Below are 20,184 nucleotides of genomic sequence, written 5' to 3' on the forward strand. Positions count from 1 at the left end.
TTCATCTCATTCATAAGACCCATGAGATCCACTTGTCTCATATTCACCTCCGGAGTATTAGTCTTCACCATCATATTGACCATGGTCATAAGTCACATCATCTCTCCCATAGCCTCCTTCACTATTATAGTCATGCCCGCCATTGCTAGAGGCATAACTCTCCAAATCATGACCACAAGATTAAGAAGCTATGGATGACATGATTCCTTATTTCTCCTCTCTTTATTACTACCCTTCTTGTACCTACAAAACGAGAAACTAAGATTAGTAGTAAAGTTCATCACGTTGCTCGTATTTGCACTCAAGCTTACCTTTCAACCTAAAGCTTCTTTCAAAGTTGGCCAAGAACCTCTTATCCCAATTCAATTCACAAGGTTACAAATCTTTGTGGAAGAGTAGATTAATCTTATTAATTGAAAGACGGAAGACTCTTAAACTAAAGGACTTGAGCCAAAGAAGTTTCAACGAGGTTAAAAACAGAAAAGCTTGAAAAAGAATTAGCACAAAAAGAAATGGGACTCAAGAACCAATCAACGACTAAGTAAGGTCAATTACTAGTGTTAATTAGCTTGGAAAATCAAGGAAGGATGAAAAAATACCTAAGGAAACTTAGAACTGAAAATGAAGTGAAACCGGGTTGAAGAACAAACTTGCAATGCAATTTCGGGTAAATGCGGGTACATCTAGAGGTTATGGCTTTGCATAAGGTTTTTTACAGCATGTAATATGATCTTATAAAGGGCTGTTGGGGGCCCATAAGTGGAAGTATAAATCGCACTCACAGTATGTATTTTATGCTCTGTATCTCGTTTTACGGTTGAAATCTACGGTTGGGACTTGTGTCATATACGAACCGTAAATTATTGATGGTCTGTCAATTGGGACCGTAGATCAGCAACAGTAGGGACCAATTTCTTCACTTCATTGACGGTTGGACTTTGACAATTGTACGGACCGTAAATTATTGACAGTCCGTCAATTGGGACCGTAAATCAGCAACAGTAGGTTCAATACCTTGTGTGCAATTTCACACTTGAGAAATATAGGCGTACAATTTATACGATCCATATTTTGGGATCGTATAATGCTTCAATGTTTCACGAATTTGTACCTTGTATTCTCGAAACTTGAGCTAAAATTCTGATTTCAAGATCTTCTTTGGGCCCACACAACCTAGTATTTTCCTTTTTGGGGTAGAAAAACACCTTTTCACAATTTTGAAAAATTCTTTTGGATCAAACCCACCTTTTGGTCACCTTCTTCCTTATGAAGATATGAATATCTTCAAGAACACCAAGAACATTCAAATTATCAACCCCTTCAATTTCAACTCCAATTGACCCCAAATTTCGGATCTAGCCTCCCCTCAACCTAGAGAACAAAGACCACTCTAAATTGAGACCAATTGAACACCACAAGTTGAAAACCCACTTGTTTGTTCTTCAAGTTCTTCAAAAGCTTCAAACTCAACAATGGTGAATGACTCTAAACTCAACCAAATCACTTCAAACTTCGGATCTAGAGGTTTTTGATAGCAACAAACTCAAATTCAACCTCAAATCCAACACCAAAACAACACAAAAGTGATTTTCAATTTTTTTTTGTAATTTTTTTATTTTGTTCCAAGGATTGAAGAATTGAATAGAACAACTTCTCAACCTTGCTCTGATACCAAATGATACAGATCGATTTGGGGGCAACACCAAATCAATCACAATGTGGAATTAAAGGATAACAAGAAATTGGGATGAGCATTGAAGAAAAGGGGATGAGAAATAGAGGATATAATCTAGACCCTAATAATAATGAATCTATGGACAAACCTAAATATATGAAACCTAGACCCTTCCAATTAGATTTAATCAATAGAACCTAAGCTATTTGACATCAAGGCAAGAGATATTCAAATGAAATTCACAAATGAACAACTCTTCATGAAATCAATGGAAATGAGGTTCAAAACCAACAATGGAATCCACCATTAACTATCCTAAATCCTAAAGGCTATTAAGCCAAACAAGCTATCACTCATTTAGAGCATTCAATACATAATTCATTCATTCTAACTAATGAAATGAACTAAGTCTAGTATTTATATTCCTAGACTAAAAGAAGACTAAGTTATTACAAAAATGTCATTAATGAGGCAAGTGCCTTGTTTGGTTGGTAGTCTTCTTTGGGAATTTCGAAAATAGCCCTCATATGGAAATCTTCATCTTCCAAACACCAACTGTCTTGCAATTGTAGCCCAATTTGTCTTGATTTGGATCGTATATCCATAATTTGCACTTTTAGCCCTTTGCGCTTTTAACCACTTGGTGTAGAAGTCGCCACAATCTCTTCCCAAGACATCATCCAAACGTCCCATGTCCTTCCAAGCATCTTTGTGCCCTTTGTTCCATCTAGGATCATATCATATTGTGATGCCAAAATTATACGTATAATTTGCATCAATCTCAAAAGCTGACATCTTCTTTTTGTAACGATCTTCCTTGTTCTTTCTACAAAAGGAGTATGTGAAATACATACAGTTAGTTGATTAACATATACAAGTATCACTAAAAATATAATAGGGTGAAGAACTTACTTTTTTTCATGCCTGACAAGCAGTCCCTTTTGAAGCCACACCAAGTATTTATCAAAAAGCTCTACGTCAACTGGGCCAGTGATGGGATCTTTCGCGAATGGATGCTTTTTTTGAAAAATACGCACACTGATGATTTGTGAATTACCTGAAATAAATAAATACATATGATCAAAAAAAAATATACACTGGAATACACAAAAGCTAAATACATTAACTCTTGTTTGTAAATACGTTCCTGAAGCAGAGTCGTAATCCGCCATGAAAGGGAAAATTTGATATTTACTAGGATGCCTATTTCAAGCCACTGATGGATGCACAACTATTCATGTTTTGTGGATTTGGCTTGGAAGTAGCTCGTCAGGCAGGAAAAACTAAGATATAGGTTGCACATTCTCACCAACTTTGTGTGGCATCTAAAAAACAGAACGATGCTTGTGTTCCATGGCACTCTTTTCATGAGCTGGTCCCGAAGAGATGATTGGGAGAGAAATATTAGTTAGGACCTCTGCAATATTCGTAGTGTTCGTTGATACGTCTGGCACTTTGTCAGATACATCTTCAGGAAACTGAAATACGTATTCCTAATCATGAAATTGAAATACCTTAATTACAGATAAAAGAATTTGAAAAAACAGTTTAATGTGATTTATTGTACCATTCATTCCTTGTGTTCTCCAGAAAGATCGCCACCTTCTTGAATCTCTTCAGTAGATGCCTTTAATGTATCCCCACTCCCTGTCACGATCCATTCTAGGATCGCGCGGGCACCTACCATTCCCACCTCGGTAGTCGAACCCTTTAACACAAAGTAACTCATTTTCAATAGTAAAACAAGATTCATTCAATATTTAGACATAAACATAATAAAATTGCACAATTAACTCTTTTTATAAATGAGCGAATTTTTTTACAAGAGGCTTATACATAACAACCTTCCCAAAACCTGGTCTAGACTAGTACAAGAGCTACTAAGATTCGAAGGTACAATTTTCAAAGTAGATAAATCGAACTCAACCTCCATCTAGGCATGAAGCTAATGGAGATCTTTAAGATAAACACCGCACACTTTCCGGAAACTCTCGATTCAAGCTATCAACTTGTGAGACTCTACACCTCGAATGGGATGTAGCAAGAGTAGTATCAGTATAACACTAGTAATGATAAGTATTATAGGCCGACAATGATTAGGAAATCATAAAAGCAACAGGCAATAACAGATAATCATGGTAGCCAACACGTAGGCAAAGAACTCATATACTAACCACGGTATAACTACCGAGCATCTCTAATACCTCCCCATACGTCTAAACTCTAGTGACACTTTATCTATAAGAACTATAATAAGACAAGATCGATCCTACGCAGCCCAACCAAGGTTGAGTCTAAGCGCAACTTCACCTGTAAACCTAGCCTCATTTATACTCGAGCCCCTACTAAGCATCAACTACTCCCTCCTTAGGACACGCGCACTACTCCAGTCACGACATACGAAACCTTCTATATGAAACTAATTACATCGCCTCAAACACACAAAAACATCTAAGGCACAAGAACCACACTTCCTCACTACCAAAGTTTACCACTATGCTTCAGTCCAAACCCGGTCTACCGACTCCTTACCCATAAACCACTATCGTAATCATTCCGACATGAACAATAGACCAGGATACAGTATGACGACACCTATCCAAATTTCCCTCCCAACTATCTATCCATCAATTACGCACTCCACAATAATACACACGGTCACTGATGATCGATATCAAACCAAATACATTAACAAAAGGATACAATCTGTATGCAAATGTGATGCAATGTAATGATACACACATGCTCCGGAGGGAAGATGCACCTCTCGATACTCATGACCCATGGGGGACTGCTAAGTCCATGTACCGTCATTCCATATCACATAGCCTAGAATAACTCATCCATCTCCTTGATAACCACTCCGTCTCACACAACATAGAGGTGGCTACGAAATATAATAATGTCGCATGAATCATACTTACCTCGGTTATCACCATATTCCAATATCAAGATGAAATAGATATGTCATAGATATAAGAAAGTATGCTATGCAATGAGAGTGTCAATGAACACATGAGTTCCAGTCAAATCCACACAAGGACAACCAACATAGTATAAATAACACATGAATCCTTCCCTTCCGATTAGTCTCCCATAATACATGGAACCACCAATTTACACTAAAGTCAAATATAACCTAGAGATTATAAAAGGCCACAAACCCAAACACATAATTCACACAACAACACCAACCTAAGAATTCCTTCTCAAACTTCTTGTCCGAAGACCTAGGCATGCTTTTTCCATTCATGTCTAGTGCAACATTACGGAGTACTAATCAGAGTCTACACAAGTAAGCATTAACCTACCTCAAGGTTAAGCATTAACCTACCTCAAGGCCGAACTGGTGTGCGAACATCCATTTGGATTCCTTCTTCCATCTTCGTAGAGAACGTAACTCCGAACATTCTAGGAAGGGTAGTAAGTTGAGTAAGTAAAGGTCAGGGAAATTGTTCTTCACAAGGGTAAAACCATAATTCTTTGTATAATAATCCTAAATCTCCAATTATTGCTAATTAATCCCTTTCTTAAAAAAATCATAGTTAATAATAGGCAAAGGTAGCATTTTTTTGGTTCATACCTTAATTATCAAGACTAACACATTTAGGAATAAGAAGGTTTAGCTTAGAGAAATTGGTTGACAAACTAATCTTGAATTAATTCATCCTTTTCTTCCCATGAAAAGGCTATACTAGGTTAAGAACACCTATTAGATTTTTAAGAAAACCTTCATTTAATGACTTACCATTTTTAAGAATTAGAGAGAAATTGGGGAAGGATTTAAGAAGATAAAATAAGAGATAACGAGATATTAACTTCACAATTTCTCACATCTCTACGAGCTGATATGAACATATAAGGCGGCTGCATGTCTTAGAAATGAGGGATTATAGGTCAAGTCCCGTAATAGGGCTTTAAATAGGGTCAAAACTGACCGTCTACCGCTACAGCGGTCAAGCTCCGCTATAGCGATACCGCTGGGGCAGTCCCTTTGAAAATTGAACACCTCGGCCATGGCGGAGCATGTGTCGTTATGGCGTGACCGCTAGGGTGGTTCGCCAATTGCTGAAGCGATCCGATTAACTGGGGCCTAATGGCCCAAATCCGATATGGCTAGAGGTTTATCAAGAACACATAACGAATTGAATATGTTTTGGGGAGTCAAGGCTGCGAATTTTTTGGACTCACGATAACGACTAGATGGGTCGTTACACTCTCATTGCCATGATTGACTTCAATATCTAGCACATCAAACTGTTGCATACCAACTCCCTTTAAAGTAGAGAAAATCAATAAACAAGTAAAATACATCAAATCAGTTACATAACATTCAAATACATATAAACAATGTTCAAATACATTTACACCTAAATAGATAAAACCAGAATTCAAAATATCAATTAGTACATAAACCGGTAAACAGAAATATTTCAAATACATCCAATGTTAACTCTAGTATACAACAAAACAATGTGATAACAAAAATACATTCAAATACACAAAAACCAAAATAGCACTAAATATATGAACTAGTAATACAAATACAATTGAATACAAGCAATTCATATGAATTAAATGAATAAGTCAGTAAATATCTCCAAAAATACCTCTGTCGACGTTGCATGCCTTGTATCAGTTTCCATTTTTATGCTAGCATCATGGTGAATGTAGTCGTCAGCTGACCGAAGTATGTCATCAAAATGGACATGAGCTGGAGCCTGGCTGTCAACCCTAGAGGAAAAGTGTTTTTCTCAAATTACATGTATGTGATGTATCCATATATTCAAATTTTTTAATATGTATTACTGTTGATAAATACCTTTTTTTGAAGTTTGATTCACTTTAATATGTTCAAAAACCTTTGCGAAGTTTTCGTTAGTGACTTTGTGAAGATCCTTGAATTCGGCAAAAACCTAAAATTTCAAACAAGAAATTCATAAATTGCATTCCTTATTAAACAGTAAGTGAATACATAGATAACTAACATAAAGTAACAAAATCAGACTTACATTCTTCATAAACTCATTAAGTTCCTCCCTCAAACTTTTGATATCATCAGATTTGCTGGTAGATGGGACGTCAATAGGAACACAGGGGGAGGGGGCTTGGACATGATTGTTCGTTTTTCTTTGTTGAAACAGACTTAGTTGTTGCCAAAATAGGACTGGTCAATCCACCCCTAGAAAGATTACCAAAACGTGGAATTGGAGATGCTGTCTTCTTCACTGGCGATGGTACCATTCGCATTTGTCTCGGCTTCTTGTGAGGTGGAGACTGTGATACACCTTTTTTCCGAGTCTGTTTAGCCGTAGCCAAATGGGGTGGTGTGGAACTAAAGTCAGTGTATTCATCTTCAACCTATTGTTTGTGAGGTGTTGATTCAGGTTTACTGATGAGATATGGACGCAATACAAGAAACTCAACCTCATTGATGGTCGGCACAATATTTCTTATAAGTGAGACGGTCCTGCAAAAGGAACATATATAAATATGTCAGATACTATATATAGATATATGTGAATTGATTAATACATGTATTTGTGTAAATGGATAAATATATATATATATATATATATATATATATATATATATATATATATATATACATGTATGTTCAAATACACATGTGGATACATATAACTCAAATTTGTGTATACATATGTTAGATAGTATATTCAAATACATGTATAATACTTGTATTTGTGTATTTGACTTATGAGAGAAAATTACCTCTGAGTCGTCATCTTTGAACATGCCAGCATCTGATCTTTGAAAGGCGGTTTTACATCTATGGTTCTCCAGTTGAAAATTCTTGGAATACGGTTTCCATTTTTTACTGTCAAATTTGGGTAAACATTGGAGCAGCACTCATATAGCCATGCTTGCATAGAAAACGGAAAACCCCGACTACAGTAATATTGTTTCGTCTTATCCATCTTATGGTGAAGACTTCTGATCAAAACCCCATGTATAGTCTTTGTACCATCCACTCTCTACCAAGTCAAAATGAAGCCTTGGGATGATGACAGAGTTCTTCTCACCGGAAAAGATGTAGGAATGAATGAAAAACAGCAACTCGATCTTTACATCACCTTCATCTGCATCAGCATTGACACCCCAATACTGATCCGTGAAGCATTTAACCAGAGTAAATGTCAATTTGAAACCATTAATAACTATCAGAACCACCAAAATATGTATCCAAAAGTCTATTTTTAGAATCCGTAAAAATAATTTCTTCACCGTAACACTTTTACCCAAACATTAATGCAAAATCAAAAAGAGTAATTGTCAATTTGAAACCATTAATATCAATAACAAAAGCATCGGGAGTACTTTTCTTCAACTCTCTGACCATGAAACAACTGAATAGTTGTCCTTGAACTTCACAGTGCTGCATCTGGAGGTATTTTCCAAATATAGTTTCAGAAAAGAGCTTGTAGTGTCTATCGGTAAGCTTGTCCTTCAATTCTATTTTAATTTTATGGTTCATGTACGAAGCATAGCGTATTGCATGACTGGGAGGATATTCAATAAAGAATTTATCATCCTGAATATAAGAATAACAATTAATGAAATGGACAAAACACATATATGTGTACGAATATCATTGGAAACAGATAAAAATGCCAAAACTGAGAATCAAATACACACATATATTAAAATACATATATAAACATATTCAAAATACATATGTAAATATGTATTTGAATGTTTGTGTATTTGCTTCTCAGTTCATCACTTGTTCAAATACACAATTACATTCAAATACACTTATATATGTGTTCAAACACATGATTTAATCTGTGGTTAAAACACCCATATAGTTAACATAAGTTTAACATCAATAATAAAAATACATATAACTCAAACAAAAAAATTAGAATCAACCACACATGCATGCAAATACATGTATACCTATGTTTAAAATACATGTATATATGTATTTAAATGTGTGTGTAGTTGAATCTCAGTTCATCACTTGTTCAAATACACAAATACCTTCAAATATAGTTATTTATACATGTGTTCAAATACATGATTCAATAATGGTTCAAATTCCCATATGTTTATCATAAATTGAACATCAACAATAAAAATACATATAACTCAAACAAAAAATTGAGATTCAACTGCACATATATTCAAATACATGATTCTCAGTTCATTACTTGTTCAAACACGCAAATGCCTTCAAATATACTTATATATGTGTTCAAATATATGATTCATCAATGGTTCAAACTCCCATATATTTAACAGAAATTGAACATCAACAGTAAAAATACATATAATTCAAACAAAAAAACTAAGATTCAACTACATTCAAATACATGATTCTCAGTTCATCAATTATTGAAATACACAAATACCTTCAAATATACTTATACTTATGTTCAAATACATGATTCATCAATGGTTCAAACTCCCATATATTTAACCGAATTGAACATCAACAGTATAAATACATATAATTCAAACAAAAATACTCAGATTCAACTACACATACATTCAAATGCATGTATACATATGTTCAAATACCTGCTTCATCGCTAGTTCAAGCTCCTTGTGTGGTTCTACTTCTGGTTCTATAGCTTTTTTCCCCTTGCTAACTGAAGCTTCATCACTAATCTTTCTCCTTTTCATCTCTTTTACGGCATCTATTTTCTTTGTTGATTTTGAAATTACCGATTTTTTAAGCCTTTGCATGTGGGAAGGATCATGAATGTTCTTCGTATGGCTTTCAACAACCATTCTTTCGATAGAACGTGCAACAACATCATTTTGTTGTTGAGAAATCTCCAAGTCAAAAGAAGGAAAATCCATATTTTGAACAATAGAAGGTATACCTCGAGTAACCATGTTTGATTTTGTTCTGTCGACCATTAATGGATAAATTTGATACTTCAATTGGCTTGAAAACCTAACAATTTGATACTTCAATTGGCTTGAAATTAGTGGAAAAGAAGAAGTTATTATGAACAAAATACACTAATAGAAGGAAAAATCTACCCAAATACACCTTCCCCAAAATTTCGGAACAATGATTTACGGATGTGGAATCGTGAAGGAGGTAATGGAGAAAAATACTATGAGGATTAATGAAGAATGAGAGAGAATTTGAGTTGATTAAAGATGTAACCGTTAAAAGTGGAATATGGGTAGCTTATAATACGGTGTGTATGTGTACCAGTAACTGTAAGTTACTGATACAGATATGAATGGTAGCTTAGAAAAGTAAATTAGCTACTAAATATAAATAAATGAAAGGAGTAGTTATTATCAATATTTAGCTCTTATAAGAAGCTACATCAAGTAAATATTCCTTTTAATATATAATCCGTAAAAAAATATAGTTCTAGATAACATTAGACTTGAGTCTAATGCTTGCTCATATGTTTCTCAATCTGACATACAAGATATTATATTGTCATCCAATGTTTGGATAACTTACAAAGTTTTAAACTTTACAATTTTCGATTAACTCAAAAGAAATATTTAAACTGTGGTCTAAAAATTCATAAGTTGTAAGATAAATAAAAGAGAATCATTTACTAAATAACTCTATAAAAAGGGATAACTTCATAATTTCTCCAGTTTCTTTTGTTGTTTGTTGTACCTTCAATTTTTTTTTTCTCAACAAGGCACTTCAATGGATTATAGTGGACAAAGATAGGTCATATTTTTCTATGTACACAGTCAATACAAAGTAAGGAAAGCTTAATCAGGAGAAGCCCTTTTATTTAAATACATAATCATTTATATTTTTTTAATATATTTATTATTCGGAAAAGGGCCAAATGTACCCCTGTACTATTGGAAAAGTGTCAAATATACCTTTCGTTATACTTTGGGTCCAATTATACCCTTGCCGTTATACTATTGACTCAAATATACCCTTCATCCGTTAAAGTTGGCCACCTTGGGCATCCTATCCTACGTGGCAGTGGCATTGGATGAGGTGGATACCACATGGCATTGCCACCTCATCACCTCCTAACCCATTTTACTCCTCCGCTCTTCCACCACTAAAATTTCCATCCCCTCCACCATATAATTACAGCTCTAGAAAACGAAGGACTTACTATTGAAATTAAGAAAAACGAAAGAGCTTCTTGAAGATTCGGAGCAGTTCGCACACTCACAGATTTAATTCGGACCCAGAATTACACTACTGTACCTCTGTTCAAATTTTCGCTTTTGAAATCAATTTATTTAAAGTATATACTTCCACTATAATTCTTGTTAGTCAATACCTCAATCCGAACATTTACAAATTGACATCCATTGCTAGGTTATTGAAACTTCTTCTTGATTTGCAGAAATTAGTGCGGTATGAAAAGGAAACGAAAATGAAATTCTTGGATTGGTACCTTTAAATTGTGGCCCTTTTTTTCTAGAGTTGTAATTATATGGCGGTAATGGTGGCCATGGTGGGTTGGGGCGGGGGGGGGGGGGGGGGGGGGGGGTAAATTTTAGTGGTGGAAAATGAGAGGAGTAAAATGGGTTAGGAGCTAATGAGGTGGCAATGCCACGTGACATCCACCTCATCAAATGTCATTGCCACGTAGGATAGGATGTCCAAGGTGGACAACTTTAACGGATGAAGGGTATATTTGAGCGAATAGTATAACGGCAAGGGTATATTTGAATCCAAAGTATAACAAAGGGTATATTTGGCCCTTTTTCAATAGTACAGGGGTATATTTGGCCCTTTTCCGTTTATTATTTATAACCAGCTGATCTAAACGAACTCTAGAAAGTAAGCAAAATTTGAACTCGAAATATTAAAATTCAACTATGACCTCTTGGTCACCGAATTATTTTAGTTTAATTGTGACCTCTGGATCACTAAATTACTTTACTACATTATATAAGAGACCTATCCTGAAAATGTCGATAGCTTAATAATTAAGCAAATTCTGAGGACCAGAAATACAATAAAAACAACAACATAAAGACAAAACATGACTTATTTCCAATTATCTTCACATAATGGTGGTCACTACTTATGAAAGTAGCAATTTCTTCTTTAGAATATTCATGAAGCGATATATTGAACAAGGGCATTAGCTTTTGAGACCTATTTCTTTCTCGGTATGTTCAAACCAAATAAATGAGACCCAGGGGTGTGTTTGGCATGACGAATTTTTTTTTTCTAAGATTTTTTTTTTTTTTTTTGTGTTTGGTACGTAATTTGAAAAATGTTATTTTAAAAGCATTTATATATACTCAAAGCACAATCACTGTGAAGTTTTTGAATTCAAAGGACAACTTTTGGTGGTGGGGAGTGCAGGGCTGGCTGGGTGGTGCGAAAAACCAAAAAAACCTTTAAAAACAAATTCTTAAAAAAAGAAATTGGAGGGGGTGGGGCTGTGGGTTTTTTGGGGGGTGGGGAAGGAGGGGGGGGGAGATATTCTTTTTTGTGTATTATAGAAGTGAATTAAAATATATGGAAAAAAAATTATGAGGGAGTGGTGGAAGGTAGGGTGAGGTGGATTGGGGAATGCGTTGGTGTGTTTTTATTAGTCCGGAAAATATTCTCTCAAATTTTTATGGAAACAATTTTCAGGATCTTAAGTGCAACCAAACAAAGAAAATAAGAAAACATTTTTACCCTAAAGTATTTGATCTTTCATAGTTCCAACTTCCAACGGATAGTTGAGTGGTTCAGGTATAAAAATAAGAGATTTTTCACTCCATCCATACGAAACAAGATAAGATATTCTCCCCATCTTTCCACTAATTATGGAATTATACCATGTATGTCTTTATTATACCAGATATATCCTTATTATACTGGATATATGATTATATGTTCTGTATATATTATTGTCTATATGTATGGTAAACTAAGTATATAAATTGTATATATACGTCATATAGGTAAATAAAAAAGTGCACGAGAAAAGGAAAGGAAAAACAAATTATGGAGTGGTTGTATCAGCAATGAAAGATGTGTACTTCGTGTGGTTGATTTTTGTGTGTTTGATTTTTGTCCAGCTAAAATTTAGGGATCGCTATTTAGAAGCAGCTAGATGTGTTAATATGTAATTGACATGAAATGATAACTAATGCTGCTACTATTGTACAATTATTTTTAAAATACTGCCTAGTTATGTTTTTTTCCCTCAAAATAATGGAGTAATTTGAAATGTTAGGTTTCAAGATAATGTGCACGTAATTTGGTCCATACATAACTATTATGGAAAACGAAAAAGAAAAAGTATGTAACGTCCTTTTTCCTTTTTATGCTAAACGCTCTTATATTATGACTTAATTACTATTGTAACCTTATATTACAAAGCCCAATATTTTCATTCCTCTAATTGCAAAGTGCCACTGAAAAGTTTCACATCTACCACTTACCTTAGTAATCAGTGTGCTGTAGAGTTCTGTAGTTGTTGAGTGCTGAATAATTAGAACTTGGAATATCATGAATCATGTGCCACGAAAAATCAACTAATACCAAAAAAAAAAAAAAAAAACTGGTGCTATGCATATACATTTAATGCAAAATATTTGAGCTCGAATCAACTGAAATGAGCACACATAAAACATCAAATCCTTTCCAAAAACCTAATAAAAGATCATACCACTGTTTCACATTGCAAGTAGCAACTTTTTTATTTTTAATCTGGTTTCTTTGTCTAGTAACATAATGTCAACATTATGTTTCACTTTAATTATGTCAACATTATATCGAGTATAGTGATGAGATTCAAATCTCTGGTCATATTTGTCAGACCAGTAATAGTAGTATTAACACTATCTATCTTAACTTTATTCTCAATTTCTTCAGAAAAAGAAATTGTTTTTCCATACAATGTTTACAGAAAGAACAGTTCGCATAAAGAAAGGATATATAAAGGGAAACGGTAGGGAAATATAGAACTTGGAAATTTAAATTCAGTTAATTCGACGCACTATCAAATGCATATCTTTTCCTACTAATTATTAAAGCACCCGTGTCCAATTGTTGAGGAATAAGTCGAGCAGGAGTTTTGCAAAAGGCAATCTTCAACCACTTGGGCCAAACACAAGACATAAACCAAATATATACTAACAAAAAGCAAGACCTGATAACTGATATCGGAAAAAGCAAAGTTTTCATTCATTCATGACAAGTCAAACCAAAAAAAGCCCAAGATTCCTCAAAGAAAACACGATTCCTCTCTGGTTATTGCATTACATTTAAACAAGAAGACCACTCCCGGCCAGAAACTAATACTCCAATGATTCAACCAAAAACTAAACTTATCCCAAAAGCTTAAGCAACTGAAGCCATATGGCAGATCAAATCAATCACACGTGAGCTGCATACGCAAGAAGCATTTGTTTTATTAAGATCATAACAATTTCCAAAGGTGATGTAAGAAGTGTAAAGAGATGTTAAAGAACAGAAACATTACCTGTAACCCCATTCGTTGTCATACCAAGACACAAGTTTCACAAAGTTCTTGCTCAAAGCAATTCCAGCCTTGGCATCGAAAATGCTTGACCTGCGCCAATAATTTGACATTAAAGTAAAAATGCAATTCAAGAATTAAAGTACACCCCAGGGGTAAACTGAACAAAAAGTATTTATAATATACCTGCTGTCACCAACAAAGTCTGTGGAAACAACATCATCTTCAGTGTATCCCAAGATACCCTTCAACTTACCCTCTGATTCCTCCCTATGGACCAAGAACACACAACAATTTAGCGTTGCGGAACAAATAGACAACACCCAAGTGATCAAACAGAAACTAACTTGATTGCAGCCTTGATGTCTTCGTAAGTGGCTTCTTTCTCTAGTCTTACAGTAAGGTCCACAACAGAAACATCAACAGTTGGAACTCTGAAGGCCATTCCAGTCAATTTGCCGTTCAGAACTGGGAGCACTTTTCCAACAGCCTACAATATGATGAATGCAACTTCATCAAACTAAAAGTCTAACACAGAGTACTATATATTAGCAGGTGAAGTAACCCTCAAACTACAACGAAAATGAACCTTAACAACAAAAACACCCTATGAATAGGAACTCCCTTTGTTATAGTTCCATGCTATGATTCACAAATGGAATTTGTTTTGGAGGGTTTGACAGATTAAAAAGCCAACTTTAGAAACGAATCGATTAGAATTTTCAAGTAACAAAAGACTTACAAGTCATTATAAACTTCATATCCCTGTTACTGCCAAAATATAGATTTTGCAAATAAGGTATAATAATCCTTTCCTTTCCTCTTCTTTAATGGGATAGTTAATTGTTTCGTGGTCTTCTATAGCAGAGATGCAGCAAACATGGAGAAAATATTAGCAATGACATTTAAATCCATAATTACCTTGGCAGCACCAGTGCTGCTAGGAATGATGTTGAATGAAGCAGCTCTTCCGCCTCTCCAGTCCTTCATGGATGGACCATCAACAGTCTTCTGGGTGGCTGAAAAACAAAACATTGCAGCAAGTTAGAATCTAGATATAGACTTAACATATCCAATTTCCAAAGTAATTGGGAAAACACTCACCAGTCATGGAGTGGACAGTGGTCATGAGACCCTCAACAATGCCAAACCTATCATTGATAACCTTAGCCAAAGGTGCAAGGCAGTTTGTAGTGCAACTAGCATTGGAGACAATGTTCAATTCTGACTTGTATTCCTTCTCGTTGACACCCACAACAAACATGGGGGCATCTTTGCTAGGAGCAGAGATCACAACCTTCTTGGCACCACCCTGATCACACAAACATACCAAGTTAATTAACTAATACTAATAACAATTACACTTCTTGGACAGCTCAAATAACAGCAAGCAAATAGCTTTTGTATGTCATTAAGTATAACTATACATTTATTATACATATTGTATACACAAAATATACATATAATGTAAACAATATACATACATTAAGGGCCCGTTTGGCCATAAAAATTATTCACTTTTTTCCAGAACTTTTTTCCAGAATCAGCGATTGGCCATGAAAATTCCAAATACAACTTGAAGTTGTATTCAGGAATTTGAAAACAAGAAAACTTGTTTTTCAAAAATTTCACTTTTTTCAAAACTAAAACAACTACATTTCAACAAAAAAATACGATTTCAAAAACTATGGCCAAACACAATTACACAACTCCAACTCCAAAATTCAAAAAAAAAAAGTGAAAAATGTTTTGGTTTCTATGGCCAAACGCCTACTAAGTAACACTTAATATACATATTGTATACACCAAATAATATACATGATCAGTGTATAGGTTTTATATACTTTGGCAAGCGCCCGTAATTAATTTCAGCAGACAGGACCACAAAAGCAAAAGAAGATAGCCCTTAATACTATATGCAGGACTTTGCCTTGTTTTCTCCGCAAATGTAGATCTAACGCAAGAAACAAGATCTAACAAGTTCCATATATATTTAATGAACTTCAAATATACTAGTGCCCATACCAGTGAATTAATGCATCAGTTAAGCCAAAGCAATAAACAAAGCAGATCCAACATGATACCTTCAAGTGAGCAGCAGCTTTGTCCTTGTCAGTGAAGACACCAGTTGATTCAACAACAAAGTCAGCACCAGCTTCAGCCCATGGGATTTCTTCAGGGTTCCTTAACAATAAAAAAAAAATAACATATATTAGTCAAACTGAACTTAATAAAAGCATAAATCTAGATTTCTTTTATTTCTGTGATATAACTAATACCTGATTCCGAAGACTTTAACGGACTTCTCACCAAAGAGAAGGGTCTTCTCATCCTGAACCTTAAGTTCATGGTGCTTCCATTGTCCATGTACTGAATCATACTTAAACATGTATGTCTACACAAAAATAACAAAGATTCAAGTTAATCCCCTCACAGATCTACACATATAATCCAAAACTATAGATCTAGCAATAATAAACTCTACCATGTAATCAGTTGAGATAAATGGATCGTTCACTGCAACTAGTTCAACATCATCTCTTTGTAGAGCAACTCTAGCCACCAAACGTCCGATCCTACCGAATCCTGATTCAATAAAATCAAAAAAATGAAAACCAACATCACAACAAACAATTTGTGTATCTGTATATATTTAAGGCCTCGAATTAAAATTTGGCGCGCTAGACACAGACAGATCCATTACATAGCACACAAATCCACTACTATTAACTCGTACTACATATAATTAAGGAAAAATAAAGCAATAGGAGAGAAACTGCCTACTGAAAAGGAATCAAAAGGGTATGTATTATTACCATTGATTCCGATCTTGATCTTCTTGTCAGATGCCATTGCTAAGAAAAAGGTTTGAAAGATCTAAAAGGAGAGAAAATTTTGGTTTAGTGAGAGTTACAGTGAATGCAGCAAATAATATAGGGCTCTAGTGTGAGATATAAAGGAGTGTAAGGAGGGGGCAGAGGCACGTGATGGGTATCACGTGACTAGTGCTTGTCTTGGTGGAAAAGAAAGAAGGAAGACAGGTCAGCACGCATGATTTGAACCGTCGGAAACTTCTAGAATGGAGTAATACTTTTGTGTGTTTAGTGTTAACTGTTTCAAACCTGGTGCAGCCGGTTGATTTGGAATTTTTCGGAAATCAAGATGGTAAACTTGTTTTCTTAAGAGCCCAAGGTAATTATATCCCACAGATTTACAGTCGAAAATATAGCAATATTTCACACCATATCATTTTCGATGTCAATTTCAGTATAATTACCTATTTAAAAATTAATTAAAATAATTTTTCCAACATAAAAAGTAATTAAAACATAGAAGTACTTAATGGTGTGGTGGTGGTTAGTAAAACGAGATGCTATTACTCCTTCCGTTTTAAAATATAAGTATTCACCTAATTTTTAGCATACTCTTTGAAAAAATAGTAACTTCTAAAAATAAAAAATAAAAACTATCTTTAATTAAAATTTGTATATCACTTAGCACTAAATAAGTACAAATTTTCGATTGCGAAATAACTTTCAAATTCGATAAATTCCCTCTCTCTCTCTCTCTCTCTCTGTGCAAGATAGTAAACTAACGTGCGCACGGTAGGTGAGCTACCATGCTCTGGTGGTGGGCATGGGCCGAGGACGGCAGAAGACGACGGTGTTGAGCGAGCTAACCCTAAAAATCCAATTGGGTGTCCTCCATCCCAAATACCCCGATTAAGTTTGGGGAAAGGGGGGAGTTCGACTCCGATTGGGGCAACAACGGTGGAAGGAAGTGGTACAAAATCAACGCCAGTAATTAGCACTAAACATGTCACCCCATTTCCTTCGATAGGGAAAGGTCGAGGTTCTATTCCACAATTACCAACTGCAAACACGACTATTGTTGACATGAACTCTGGGCTGTACAACGGAAAGGAGAAGGATGAAAGGGCAGGAAATAAAGAGGTCAAGCAGCTGCAGGAATTAGCTACAGCATTAGAGGTGGAGGCGACGGAGGTGGCACCAGGTGCACCACCCACAACTACCCAACCACAGCCGGCAGACGCAGAGACAAAGAAATGGGTTAACCTGTTTACTGAGAACAAATATGCTACTAAAGGTATGGAACTGGATTATATTGCACCAGTGATTGTAGAAGGGGAATTTGTGGCACAAATGCAGAAGGAAAATGTTGACAAAGATGTAGCAATTTGGCAGAATGTCTTGATTTTCTATGTAGTTGGTAGTTCCCCTACAATAGCTGCTATAGAGAGATATATTTCCACTACTTGGAATCATGTAACTGCACCTAGGGCTAGGCGTTCGGTATTTTTAAAGTTCGGGTTCGGTAATTCGGTAATCGGTAATTGAAAGTATATACTAAATACCTAACTTTCAAACTTCGATTCGGTAATTCGGTAATCGGTAGATCAAACTTCGGCTCGGTACGATATTTGGTAATATCGAAGCCAAAGTTCACTGTGAGATTTGCTTACCTAGGCAAGAGTCATACTGATACTTCACAAATATCATAATTTAATTTTGTTTGATATCTCATTTTCCTTATAGCACTAGTGTAGGAAAAAAATGATTATTTAGCCACTAATTGGATTAAGGTAAGATGAACATTATTTTAGAAAATGCACCTACTTTCTGCTCATTAGAAAACCAAAGGCATAATTCCTAAGCAATAAGCAGCTATTTAAACTTGCATCCTATTTTAAAGTACCCCCACTCTCAAAGCAGAGTACCTAAACTATACCAGGCGTAAACTGTTGGTATGCATTAGGATGAGTTGATGCGAACTAGTAGAGGAAAGCAAAGTGATAATTTAGCTTTTTTTTTTCTAGGGCAGACGCGTCAATGATAGCAAAGGCGTTGATGAAATGAATAGCTAGGCTTATTTTTCATCTATTGATAATGCAAAAACATAATCTAGCAGTGGTCATGCATGCATATATGTGAACATTTGCTTCAAAAGATATCATACATTGCTTCGGTCAACTGTTTATGCAAGTTGCTAACTCGAATAAAGGGATTAGGGATTTTTTTTTGGTGTGTAATGTGTTTGGTTGACTTGGAGGTTGGAGATTAAAGATTTTGTGTTAGGGATTTACACTGTAAGTGTGAAGTGTGAACTAATGGGTATTGGTACCGTATTTACTCCTTTAGGCTATTGGGCTGGACTGAGAATGTTTTTACAATGGGTCTTTACTCCTTTAGGCTTTGGTCTTTATGGGTATTTATTTCAGTATTTATCGAATTACCGAACGGTATAATTGTAAGTACCGAAAAACTAAATTTTATACTTTCAGTCCCGAGAACCGAACCGAATACCGAAATAGTCGGTTCGATTCGATAATTCGATTTTCGGTATTTTATGCTGAGCCCTAACTGCACCCAAAGTGTACTACCACAACTATGGCTAATTAGATTTCTAATTAAGTTCAAATGCATCGAGGACAAAGACGAAGTATTATATGATGGTACATATATGATGTTTAATAAACCCATAATCATGAAGAGTTGGGAGGTTGAATTCGACTTGAACAAAGAGGTGCTTAGGATGATTCCTTTATGGATCAAACTACATGGATTTCCTTTTAGTTATTGGAACCCTAAATCTCTAAGTCGAATAGGAAGAACCTTAGGTAAACCTGTTTATACAGATGCTTGTACAACCAGTATGGAGCGGATTTTGTATGCACGTTTGTTAGTTAAAATAGACATCACAAAACCCCTGCCAAATACATTGAAACTGCAAGATCCAAATGGGAAAATGTTTGAACAGCTGATACGCTCAAATTACACCTATGAGTGGCGTAAAGCGGTCGTTTTCAAATATAATAACCCAACAAGGTTGGGGTCGAATCCCACAAGGAGAGAAAAGGGTACTAATTGTATGCGATACTAGTCTTTAAAGGCTTTAATCCTATTCTGAATAGTTTGAAATATTTGTTGTGTAATGTAATTGAATACTTTGACTTGAATTGTACTTAATGTGAGAGACAGACTAAGGTTGTGTTCCCCACTTTGATTAGATATTATGCTTCAGGTTTCAATGTGATATACTTCTAATGGTTGTTCTAAGAGTATGCACTTGATCTCT

The 20,184-nt window shown here is 35.2% G+C and overlaps 1 protein-coding gene and 1 long non-coding RNA gene across 3 annotated transcripts; both read right to left on the reverse strand.

Annotated features, from left to right (window-relative positions):
• Window positions 1-1,902: 1,902 nt before the first annotated feature.
• LOC132641235 (uncharacterized) lies at window positions 1,903-11,137 on the reverse strand. 2 transcript variants are annotated; one of them, XR_009582761.1, is made up of 11 exons: window positions 9,529-11,137; window positions 9,221-9,434; window positions 7,409-8,228; window positions 6,688-7,145; window positions 6,498-6,591; window positions 6,286-6,409; window positions 5,010-5,086; window positions 3,243-3,383; window positions 2,985-3,168; window positions 2,588-2,732; window positions 1,903-2,501 (listed from the first exon to the last, which is right to left on the reverse strand). It is a non-coding gene; the product is annotated as an uncharacterized LOC132641235 (long non-coding RNA). The 2 variants fall into 2 exon arrangements; XR_009582760.1 differs by having other exon boundaries at window positions 9,221-11,137.
• Window positions 11,138-13,771: 2,634 nt separating this feature from the next.
• LOC132641234 (glyceraldehyde-3-phosphate dehydrogenase, cytosolic) lies at window positions 13,772-17,061 on the reverse strand. The gene is made up of 10 exons (XM_060358149.1): window positions 16,905-17,061; window positions 16,574-16,674; window positions 16,368-16,483; window positions 16,173-16,272; window positions 15,193-15,400; window positions 15,010-15,107; window positions 14,436-14,578; window positions 14,275-14,358; window positions 14,092-14,181; window positions 13,772-13,995 (listed from the first exon to the last, which is right to left on the reverse strand). Exons 1-10 carry the CDS (start codon window positions 16,939-16,941, stop codon window positions 13,950-13,952), a joined length of 1,023 nt encoding a protein of 340 aa, XP_060214132.1. The 5' UTR covers window positions 16,942-17,061; the 3' UTR covers window positions 13,772-13,949.
• Between the last annotated feature and the right edge of the window lie 3,123 nt (window positions 17,062-20,184).

The sequence above is a fragment of the Lycium barbarum genome, chromosome 5 (assembly GCF_019175385.1).
Source record: "Lycium barbarum isolate Lr01 chromosome 5, ASM1917538v2, whole genome shotgun sequence".
NCBI lineage: Eukaryota > Viridiplantae > Streptophyta > Magnoliopsida > Solanales > Solanaceae > Lycium > Lycium barbarum.

What these genes read in the sequence shown, in the direction of transcription:
- LOC132641234 (XM_060358149.1), bottom strand. Translation starts at nt 16,941, where the DNA reads ATGGCATCTGACAAGAAGATCAAGATCGGAATCAATG. An exon ending in TTATCTCAACTGATTACATG is followed by an intron (nt 16,484 to 16,573) that starts GTAGAGTTTATT and finishes ATTTTTGTGTAG; the next exon opens with ACATACATGTTTAAGTATGA. An exon ending in GACATCAAGGCTGCAATCAA is followed by an intron (nt 14,359 to 14,435) that starts GTTAGTTTCTGT and finishes CTTGGTCCATAG; the next exon opens with GGAGGAATCAGAGGGTAAGT.